The 12,060-nt window shown below is 41.9% G+C and overlaps 1 protein-coding gene across 3 annotated transcripts in view; it reads left to right on the top strand.

Moving 5' to 3' along the window:
• The window catches only part of MCF2L2 (MCF.2 cell line derived transforming sequence-like 2), a 219,257-nt gene that overhangs the window by 46,983 nt on the left and 160,214 nt on the right, over positions 1-12,060 (top strand). For all 3 annotated transcript variants that reach the window (XM_036350596.1, XM_036350595.1, XM_036350594.1), the window contains exon 3: positions 6,119-6,233. In XM_036350596.1, the coding sequence (XP_036206489.1) occupies positions 6,119-6,233 (115 nt within the window). The remainder of the gene's footprint in view (positions 1-6,118; positions 6,234-12,060) is intronic.

A 12,060-nucleotide genomic window follows, 5' to 3' on the forward strand; every position in this document is an offset into this window, starting at 1 on the left:
CTGTCTGTTAAGATGAATAATACTCAACAGCAGGAGGTGTCCTCAGTTGAGCTGGGGAGGTGGTGGTGGGCCTCTCTTCTCTGGTGTTCAGTGTTGCTGTTAACCAATATACAAGAAAACTCCACCTACCTTTCTCCATTTAGGTGTGAATAGCTTTGATTCATAATTAACGATAAAAAGTGAAGTCATTACGCCATTTAATGACTTCACTTTTTGGTCCCCTGGAATGTTTTAGCCATTCTTTTGGCAAATATTGGTTATGCAGTTCATCCAGTGTTGTAATGCATCTAAACTTAGCCTTATGAGAAATGCAGATTCTCCTAACTTTGGTTTCTCTGGAACCCCCTTTGATTGTGAAACTGCAAAGAGGAAGAATGTTAGGAGAAAGCTGGTACGACCCTGATCTAAATTGTTTTCAGTCACCATAAAGAGGTAGCTCCCTCTCCTTGTCAAAGCTTGATATTTTGTGTAAACTTTCAAAGAAGCATACAGGATTGATAAAGAGGGCCTTCCCGGAGAAGAATGACTAGCCACCCAGACAAATCTCACGTGTTTCATTCGTTAGTGATGTATCTCCGAGAGCGCAGGACTCACTCACAGAAACAAAACTCACAAGAGACTTGTGTAACCACATTGCTGACTTTCTCTTTCTGTGATACAAATAGTCTTATTTGCTCAATAGCGCATTCTCTCCCCTGCAGCAGATTTAAGTGGAATGTTAGAGTGTAAGCAAAAGATGCTTATCAGGCGTGGACTTGGAGCAGCAGATGGGTTCATGTAATGGTGGAGCCATCATGTAGACTGCCCCCCCCCCCTTCGTTTCTTAGTCTCTCGATTTCTATAATTTCTTCATTGATCCCACACGCATGTAATCACACGATCCTCACTAACCACACCCTGCACTGATACCTGTTTCTTAGACATGTGAAATTCATGCAATCGTTTTATTTAAGTAACCATTTTAACTCAACAGAAACAGAACACAGATTGGTGATTGCCAGAGGTGGGGCTGGGAGATGAGGGAAAAGGGGTGAAGGTGGTTAAAAGGTACAAACTTTTGTACCTTTTGTACGTTGGTAGCAGTTGGCTATGCTTGGGAGCCATTATTCCTCTTAACGTGGTTCCCCTCCCGGGGCTTAGCCTGGAAGGCACTCACAGTGCTTCAGCTCACCCCCATGGCTGGGGCACAGGTTTCCCATTGTCTCCGTTCTCAGTTCTTTTGTATCTCAGTAATTGTTTGTTTGTTTGTTTTTTGTTAGAACAATTAACTCAGCAAAATAAAATTCCCATTTATTGTTGGACAACATCGTTTCACACATACATCAAACAGGCTAACAAAAGACCAAAAACAGCAACTTCATAAACAAAACAATAAAAAAAGGGAAAAGATGAAACCTTTTTATCTTTGGCCTTTTTAACCATCTCATATAAAGCAACTGCTTATAGTACAGCTAAGTACATGCACAAAAAGTTACTGGAATGCTCAGAATAGGATTTTTTGTTGTTGTTGTTGTTTTTGCTTTTTTATACAAGGTTATTTTTTTCCTCCTTTGAGATTATAATGAACATGGTCACACCACAAGTAAAGTCAACAGTAGGACAGAGAATGCTCCAAAGGCTGGTTTGGTCATCCCAAGATCATTAAAAATGGCCGATCCCTACCAATAGGTACAAAAATATAAAATGTAAATAAAAAGTGCAAACAAACTTTCCTTTATAAAATAATTTTAAGAAAAAAAGCAGCCCTGACTGGTTTGGCTCAGTGGATAGAGTGTCAGCCTGTGGACTGAAGGGCCCCTGGTTCTATTCCGGTCAAGGGCATGTACCTTAGTTGTGGGCACATCTCCAGTGGGGGGTGTGCAGGAGGCAGCTGATCTATGTTTCTGACTCTCTATGCTTCTCCCTTCCTCTCTGTAAAAAATCAATAAAATATGTTAAAAAAAAAGACAAGAAAAGAAAAAAAAGCAGGGCCTTGGAAGTTTTTGGTTCTTTTCTCCTCCCCTATTGCAAATACGTTGTGGTTTTGGTTGGGTGGTGGTGAGTGCGTACCATCTGCAGGTGGCAGTGCCCAGGTAGGTGAAGTCTCTCCGAAGGTGACCACCTTTGGGTTCTGAGACAGGAAGTGGAGGGTGAATATATCACGAAGGCCTTTTTTTTAATGTTTGACTTTTCCTCTTTTGCTGTCCAGACATCCTCATCGGTCTTCTGCTTCTTGGTGTCAACATCATCATGCTGCCGTTTGCCTGTAGCTGCCTCAGCCTCCTCATCTTCATGTCCATCCTCTTCCTCATCATCACCTTCCTCTTCCTCCTCCTCCCCTCCTTCTTCCTCTTCTTCGTCTACCTCATTGTCAGCCTCCTGCTCCCCATGTTCCTCAATAGCGTTCCCATTTGCAGGTGCATCTCTTCCATTCTCTGCCTCCTCACAATGTCCTTCTTCTCCTTTAAGTCCTTGGTGGTGATCTCAGAGCTGGTGTCCTCAGCCGTGTCCGACATGTGAGGCAGGACGGTGATCCGATGCAGCGGATTTTTAAAAAAAATTTATTTACTTATTTATTTATTTATCTATTATTTATTTTATTTTATTTTTTTGATTAATTAAATCTTTATTGTTCAGATTATTACATTTGTTCCTCTTTTTTCCCCCCATAACTCCCCTCCACCCAGTTCCCAACCCACCCTCCTCCCTCACTCCCCACCCACTGTCCTCATCCATAGGTGCATGATTTTTGTCCAGTCTCTTCCCAAATCCCCCTCACCCCTTTCCCCCACAAGAATAGTCAGTCCACTCCCTTTCTATGCCCCTGATTCTATTATAATCACCAGTTCATTCTGTTCATCAGATTATTCACTTGATTTTCAGATTCACTTGTTGATAGATGCATATTTGTTGTTCATAATTTGTATCTTTACCTTTTTCTTCTTCTTCCTCTTCTTAAAGGATACCTTTCAGCATTTCATATAATACTGGTTTGGTGGTGATGAACTCCTTTAGCTTTTTCTTATCTGTGAAGCTCTTTATCTGACCTTCAATTCTGAATGATAGCTTTGCTGGATAAAGTAATCTTGGTTGTTGGTTCTTGGCATTCATCACTTTGAATATTTCTTGCCACTTCCTTCTGGCCTGCAAAGTTTCTGTTGAGAAATCAGCTGACAGTCGTATGGGTACTCCCTTATAGGTAACTGACTGTCTTTCTCTTGCTGCTTTTAAGATTCTCTCTTTGTCTTTTGCTCTTGGCATTTTAATTATGATGTGTCTTGGTGTGGTCCTCTTTGGATTCCTTTTGTTTGGGGTTCTCTGCGCTTCCTGGACTTGGAAGTCTATTTCTTTGACCAGGTAGGGGAAGTTTTCTGTCATTATTTCTTCAAATAGGTTTTCAATATCTTGCTCTCTCTCATCTTCTGGCACCCCTATAATTCTGATGTTGGTACGCTTGAAGCTGTCCCAGAGGCTCCTTAGACTATCTTCGTATTTTTGGATTCTTTTTTCATTTTTCTTTTCCATTTGGGTGTTTTTTGCTTCTTTGTATTTCAAATCGTTGACTTGATTCTTGCAATCCTCTAGTCTGCTGTAGGGAGTTTGTATAATATTCTTTATTTCAGTCAGTGTATGCTTAATTTCTAGTTGGTCCTTTATCACAACTTCGAGGGTCTCATTAGATTTCTTGTAGGTCTCATTAAGTTTATTGGCAGTTTCTAGAAAATTCTTGGAAAACCTTAAAAGTGTGGTTTTGAACTCTATATCCAGTAGTTTGCTTTCCACCATTTCTGTCATTTGTGTCCTTTTTCTTTGTCTCTGCATTTTTTGTGCTTCCCTGTGTTGATAAAGTGGTTTTCTGTGCTAAGTGTCCTCTAGGGCCCAGCCTCCCCAATTACCTGAGGAGGACACTCTTGGTGCACCCCCTTGTGGGCTTTGTGCACACTCTTGTTGTAGTTAAGCCTTGATTGTTGTAGGAATCACTGGGAGGAATTGACCTCCAGGCCAATTGGCTGTGAGAATCAGCTGTGTCTGCAGTGGGAGAACTTCTGTGCTGGAGACACCTCTCCAGGGCAAGACTTGCTCCAATGGGGCTTTGGTGCTCACTGAGTCTGCCCCCTGAGTGTGTCCTTTATGGTTCCATGGAGCTGCAAACTGGATGGTCCCACTCTGACCTCTGTGTTTCCTGGCTCCTGGATCTCTAGGGAGGTGCTAATCTAGCCTTTGCCTGAGGCTATCCAGCAAAAGCCTCCCTGCAGGGCTTGGGTGGAGCAGGTCCCATGGGATCAACAGGGTGGGGCTAGCAGTTATGGCTGCTCTCAGAGGCCCTGCTGCTTCTCAGTGTCTCGGCAATCACTGCAAGCCTCTCCGAGAGAAAGCTGCCCTCGAGTTCCGACCGATGCCAGACAGTCCCGCTTCTCCCGTTTGAGTCTGGGTCCCCAGAGAGTCGCTCGGAACTGGAGCTCAGAGCCTGAGACTCCCTCCCGATTGAAAACGACAACCGCACCCTTAGCTGCTAGCCCACTCCGTGTGTGCCTCTGTACCTTAGTATTTTACTTCTGCACTGCGCCTCCTCTGAGTCTCGGTATGCTTTTCTCTTTCCTTATAGTTGTAGAATTTCCACTCAGCCAGCCTTCCTGTGGTTTTGGATGATGTCCGTTCCGTCTTTTAGTTGTATTTTTGAAGTGGCTGTTCGAGGCAGCATTCTCCGGTGTTTACCTATGCCGCCGTCTTGGTTTCTCCGGATTTTTTTTTTTTTTAAAGCGAGAGATGGAGGACTCTGGCAAAGAGCGAGGCAGCCACAGAAACAATGCAAACATGGCTTTTCAGAGCAGCTAGTCTCAGGAATTTTTTACAGCCCTTTTTGTCCAAAACCAATACCGAACAGTTAAAACAACTTAAGTCTTCACATTTTAAAAACTTAGTAGCTGTCTTATAAATAATACTAAGAATTTCATTCTTATAAATATTTATAAATAATATTATAAATTTCATGTCTTATAAATATTTATAAATAATACTAAGAATTTCATTCTTTGGTAGCTACAGTGCTCTCCAACCTTGGAATCAAACTAGACATCACCAGCCTCCCTTCCTGTTCTACACTCACTTTCATCCTGCACTTGCTTTTATCCCAGCAGCCACTCCAAACCCACCTTCACAAAGATACAGTGCTAGTCAAAAGAATTTAGTGTGATTTAATGTTGAAACTATGAACTATCACAAGCTAATACCATGCAGAGCAGGTGACAGATGCCAACTATTGCTTTTCCCCTAAAAATTTAAACTATTCATGGTGCCTCTGTGAGTTCACTGTGGTTCCCTGGGTGCCTGACACAGGAACCATGAAGCTAGAATTTAGTCATGTGGCTACATCTAGCTGCTAGGAGATGGGAAAATATAATCTATTCAATTTAACCTGGTGGCCTCTGCTCCAGTGAGCTAAATATTTAAATGTTAATTGTACATTTTTATTCTCACAGGGATGTCTTATATCCCTGTTTATAACTTATCAAAGTGCCGGCAGCTTATTGTGCCTCCATTAACAGTAATAACCATAATGCTCACTATTTAGTGAGTACCTATATGCAGCAAGCACTCTGCTAAGGTGCTTTTCTTATGTTTTCACTTAATTCTCACAACACCTTTTGAGGTAGGTGCAAGTATTACATATATATATCCTACTTAGGTTAAGTGTCTTGCCTAAAATCACATAGAAATTAAGTGGCAAAGCAGGATTTCAACCAGGTTACTGATTTTAGAGTTAACTCTCCCAATTACCATTTTAACTTTTTAATTTAGTGACTACAAAAATGAACAGAAGTATTATGTATTTGTGGCGTTCTTTACTATTCTACCCATGTTAAATAATTAAGTCAGTATTACCTTTTATACAGTAACTATCTTCAAAGGATTCAAAAATAAAATTCTCACATTACCACTGAGCAAGCATGAAGGAGAAGAGAGACTTGTTTAAAATAGTTCAGTGTCAGCCTTTCCACGTTATACTTTGAAGTAATATAGATAGAAAAGGGGAAGCCAATACACATCTCCTGCCTTGATATTAGTCAGAGACTTTGACCTGCAGAGGCGTGACATGAAAACATTGTGCTAACATCTTGACCACCCACTTTTGTTGCAGGAGGCCGAGGGAAAGATGGTGCCCCAATCATCACTTTCCCAGAGTTTGTGGGCTTCAAACACATCTCAGATGAGGACTTTCTGAATGTCATGACCTACCTGACTAGCATCCCCAGGTGAGCTAGACACAGTGTTCTGTTGCCTTCTTAGTCACTGGCTTTATTCCACATTCCCCATGTGGCAGGGCTGGGTTGAGATGGAATCTTCCATGAGCACAGCTCACACTGGCATGTAGAGTGTACCATTTCTCTTATCCATCAGTCACAGACAAGGGATGGGGAATGAGACTAGAAAACAATGATAAGTAAGTATCAGTTCTGTTCATGCAGTGCACGTAGGATTTAGACAACAGTGCTCTCTCTCTCTCTCTCTCCCCCCGTGCCACCCTCTCTCTCCCACCCTCCTGCCCTCCCTTTCTGTGTGTGTGTGTGTGTGCGTGTGTGTGCGTGTGTGTGCGTGTGTGTGTGTGCACGCTATTGCACTTGCTTTCCATCTGCTGCCTGAGATTTAGAGGTCAATGCCAGCCTAGTGATTGAAAGGCCACCAGAGATTAGGAAGTTGCTTAGTTTGCTTTAACCAAATCGACTCCAAAGACTATTTTTGTTTTTTTACCCTCCTTACTTTTTGAGAGGAGGCTATGGGTTTATTTTTAATGCACTTCTTCAAAGTTCATTACTTAAATTCTATTTCACCATTTCTCTTCCTGTCCTCCTCCCATCCCCACATATGGTGTCCATTAGGACACGCTTGGCTGGTGCTGTTCTCTCTGTAGGAATGCCTTTCCCATACTTCTAGGACTGGCTTAACTCCTACACATTCGTCAACACTCAGTCTGATGTCATTTCTTCAAGGAAACCGTCCCTGACCCCAACCCTGCTCACCCAGACTTTTTATTTCCACAGAATCCAAAGCTTACCCCTTGTAAACACCATAGTAGATGGAAATGATTTCTACCTCTTCCATTAGACTGTGAACTCAAGATGGGGGGAGTGGGGCAATGTTTCTTTGTTTCTTTTTTTCAATCTGTAGCCCTAACCTAGTGCCCGGCACATAGTAGGTTCTCAAGAAGTAATGTTGGTCAAATTTCCAGTATGATATGATTCATTTCAATCTAAAAGCATTTTTATGGGGCGAGAAGGTGGACACTGGCAGAGAAAGAAGAACCCCATTTCCTCACTCCTGCATTGACCCCCAGGGTTATATGGAGTTGAACTTGGTCTCCCTCCTTGGCTCAGTTGCATCCAAAACAATCACCCATCAGCTGAGTACTTTCTCCTTCTGTGGGGCGCAGTAAAGAAGACAGCAGGGAGGTGGGCCGCAGGTACCCATGGCCCTCAATTATATTTATTTCAATCTCACTGTCTAATTTGACTGAATCCCTGGATGTAGTCTTGTGCTAAATGAAGTGGGTGACTCTCATTTTGTACTTGCAGCTCTTTGGAGTCGCACGGAGGACTGTACATTGGATGCCATCTGAACCAGGGTAGAGAGAAGCATCGAGGGGTGGAAAGCCTTACCTCACAGATGTAGAAGATAAGACAAGACAAGGGGCTACTTTTTGGCCCTGATTTCTTTGTTCTGTTCTGTGTTCCTTATATAATTGCTGGTAAACTTGGGAGTATTTTTCTTTCCTGGAATGCTGTTTGTCCCTTGAGAAAGAGTGCCCCCTTGACCAGTCATTCCCCTTTCCTCTTCCTAGCATTTGCTCAGACTGTCTCGCTGCCTCACCCTTGGGTTTCAACATAAAACAGAGACAAGGGGGAAAGCCTGAAAGGGGAATTTGACCTTATTGTCCAGTTTCCATTTTAGGTTCCTATTTATCAAAATTCATAATTTCTTCAGTGTCACAGTGGTTACCAGGCATCAGAGCCCTGCCCAGTTGCAAAATCTTTATGGGCAGTTGGCAGAGGGTTCATGACACAGAACCAGGAAGAATTGGTACAGTCAAAGAAGAGAATGACAAGATACGCAGGACAAAGAACAGTGTTTAGATATTACTTAGGTCTATTGCCTTCCTCTTCTCTATCTTATTCATTTCTCCCTTTATCTTTAATATCTTCTTTCTTGTACTTTCTTTCAGTTTGCTTAATTTTTGTCATTGTTTTGAGTTGAAAATTATATTTTCATTTTTATTTTATTGATATAAATGTTTAAGGTTATGAATTATCTCTGATCTCTGCCTGTTTGTAATTGTTTGGAGAGCTATGTTATAGTATGTGTTTGTTTGTTTGTTTGCTTAATTACTAATTTTTTGGAGGAATTTTCATCATCTAAAATATTTTTATAAAATAGACTTTTTTTGAGCAGTTTTAAGTTCACAGCAAAATTGAGTGGAACATTCAGAAATTTCCCATCTATTCCTTATCTCCCAAGGCAAACCTCCCTCACCATTAACATCCATTCCAGAGTGGTACATTGTTACAACTGATGTACCTACATCGACACACAAAGTCTATAGTTTATATTGGTGTTCACTCTTGATATTGTACACTAGAGGCCTGGTGCACAAATTCATGCACAGGTAGGGTCCAGCCAGCCCGCCCTGATCAGGGCCCATCGGGCCAGGGTAGGGGGTTGGGGAGGCTGTGTGCTGTTGGTGGGCCGGCCTCGCCCCCTGGTTGAACTCCTGGTCGAGGGGATAGTTTGCATATTAGCCTTTTATTTATAGGACTAGAGGCCTGGTGCATGAAAATTCATGCACTGGAGGGAGGGTCCTTCAGCTCGGCCTGCCCCCTCTCACAGTCTGGGAGCCCTCAGGGGCAGGAGGCGACCTGGTGATCAGGGGAAGGCGACGCCCCCATCACACCTCTGTTGCTGCCACTGCCCGCAGAGCAAACCTTGGCTGGCGCTGGTTACCTGAGCCTTGGGAGGCCCTGGGTGGCTCGGAGGCTGAGGGAACTGGGGGGCTCCGGAGACAGGCATGCCTGCCGCCCTGGCAGGGCTGAGGGGACTGGGTGCCACCATCTTGTAGCCGAGGGCGCTGCCATCTTTGAGGGTGGGACAGTCAATTAGCATATTCCCTCCTTATTGGCTGTGGGTGCTGCCATCTTTGCGACAGTGTGAAGGTCAATTAGCATATTCCCTTTTTATTAGATAGGATACTATGAGTTTGGACAAAAGTAAATGACATGTATATACCATTATAATATCATACAGAATAGTTTCACTGCCCTAAACATTCTCTGTGCTCTGCCTGTTCATCCTTCCCATGTCCCCAACCTTTGGCAACCACTGATCCTTTTGCTGTCTTCATAGTTTTGTTGTTGTTTCCAGAATGGTATATAATTGGGATCATAGAGTATATAGCCTTTTAAGATTGACTTCTTGTTCATAAACTCAGACCCAGAAAAAAGTTCTGAGACTGAAAAATCTACTCCATATGTGGAGGGCAGGAAAAGACTGAAGAAAATGTCAGGCTACTCCAGCCTGGCAATTAATAGAGTTTATTGAGGAAACTGAAATATCAGGTGTGTCTCGAGCAGCGGGGACTTGAAGTCACTATATAGAATTAGAGAACCATAGAATGACAAAGCTGAAAGGAGTGATTGAGACAAACTTGTGCCAGCCCACCATTTTGCCAATGAAGATGCCAAGAGATGCTGAAAACTGGAAAGCATCATGAATTCTTTATTTCTGAATTTAGAATAATATTAAAAACAAACAAATAATAAACCATAGGTCAATCATTTTTTACTCCTATACCAGGAACAACCTTGAGCACTGCTCTTCAAAAGCGTAACTGTCAGTAAACATGAGTGATCCTAAAGAGTAGTTTGGCCCTAACTGGTTTGGCTCAGTGGATAGAGCACCGGCCTGCAGACTGAAGGGTCCCAGGTTCGATTCCGGTCAAGGGCATGCAGCATCCTTTGTTGTGGGCACATTCCCAGTAGGGGGTGTGCAGGAGGCAGCTGATGGATGTTTCTCTTATTGATGTTTATAACTCTCTATCCCTCTCCCTTCCTCTCTGTAAAAAATCAATAATATATATATATATTTTTTAAAAAGAGTAGTTTGATTTCCTTCTGTAAGAAGCCCCAAAAGCAGTATGCCAGTGATCATCATATTAGTGTTTGGAATTAGGTATTTGAATTATGGTTCCCAATCGTGTTGGTTTTCCATATTAGCACTGAAAGTTCTGTGTCCCAAGAAACTCCTCAGTCCTGGACAAACTGGAATGATTGGTTGCCCTACGTTGGACTCAGTTCTTATTTCATAGCTTGACAAGTTCTTTTTTTCACAAGTTGAATTTATTGGATTCACTCAGTTTTTAAACTGAGGTATAATTTGCATATAGCAAAGTATACAGATATCAACTATATATATTTACCTGTTTACATACCATATAGTTAAGAAAAATACCACATTCACAATACTTTTCTGATATTTTGGAGTCAGAACACATTTAGCTCTTTCTTTTGTGTTCAGTCTGCTGTTAAATCTGCATTCGTAATTTCAGGTATTGATGTTTTGTAATTACAGAAGGTCCACTTGATTCTTTATTATAGATTTTAATTATGCTCTGTTGAAATAATGCAGCTTTTAATCCACTTTGTGTATCCACCAATATGGCATATTGATCATAGTTATTTTGCAGTTTTTGTCTGCCAGCTACAAAAACATATTTGAGACAGTATCTATTGACTATTTTATCTCTTGATTATTGGTTTCTTTTCCCTGCTGCTTTGCAGTTCCATTCATTTTTTAATTTTATGCTGGATATGGTAGATGATATGTTGTGGAGGCTTATTTACTTACAAATAATATTAGATCTTGATTTGCCAGGCAGTTAAATTACTGGTGGATCACCTTGATATTTCTGGGATCTGGTTTTAGGTTTTCTTAGGGCAACTCCAAAACTTCTGTTTTGTCCTTACCCCTAGAGTATAGCCTTAATCCTATGGCAACTCTGATGGTATTTCATGTGTGCTAGAATGTGGCCTTTATAAGAGTTTCACCTGAATACACAGGGTGTTCATCAAAGTCTGTCTCTTCTGGCTGGGCCTAAACACCAGTTGTCTATCTCCAGAATGTGCACGTTTCAGAATTTCTCATCAGTTCTCACATGTGCAGTAGCTATTCTCTGCCAGCCTCCTGGAGTCTCACCTACACTTGTGGGGTACAGGTCACAAACATTAAAGTAGAATGTCCATAAAGACTTCTGGGGTTCCCTCTCTGAGGTTTTTCTTCTTGACAACCACCCCCCTCAAATCCTGGCCACTTTCCATTCATAATCTCCAATCTCTCCCTCTCCCACCCAGTGAGCCCACCCCTCCTGGAAAATGTTCTCAGTAAGAAAGGCTGGGTCAGTATGGGGCTGTGGTAATGGGCTGGCCTAGTGATGCTTACTTCAGATAAGTACTTACATTTTCTTACAGATTTTGCTTAGATCTTCTGCCTTATTCACCTACAAAAACTTTTTAGAGCAAAGCTTACCTTTTCCTAATATTAGAGAATTATTGAAGGTTTATTATAGGTCAGATCCTTTTTGTATACTTTATGTCTTATCTTCTCCATAACAAGCACATAAGAAATAGTAATAATAGTACTTATACAGTATTATCACATGCCAGGCATTGTTCTGAGCATTTTATACATCTCATTTAATATTTTACATATTCACTTAATCCTCACATCAACCCTATAGATAGGTACTATTATTGTTTTACAAATGAGGAGTCTGAGAAGCTATAGAGACTAAGTAATGTCCCCTCTAAAATACACAGTCTATAAATGGGAGAAGCCCAGGTTTCAAACCTTGGCAGTCTGGCTTCAGAAAATGTGCTTTCAACCACATTACTGTTGGTGGTGGTGTTCTCATTTTACAGATGAGGAAACTGAGCCTTAGAGGTAAGTGATCTCCCCAGCGTCTCATTGCCAGTAGGTGGCAGCACTAGGATTGGAACCAGGCCCCAAAGCCCTTGCTCTTTCCTCTCTACTTCCTCC

This window comes from Myotis myotis, unplaced genomic scaffold, assembly GCF_014108235.1.
Source record: "Myotis myotis isolate mMyoMyo1 unplaced genomic scaffold, mMyoMyo1.p scaffold_m19_p_2, whole genome shotgun sequence".
Lineage (NCBI taxonomy): Eukaryota > Metazoa > Chordata > Mammalia > Chiroptera > Vespertilionidae > Myotis > Myotis myotis.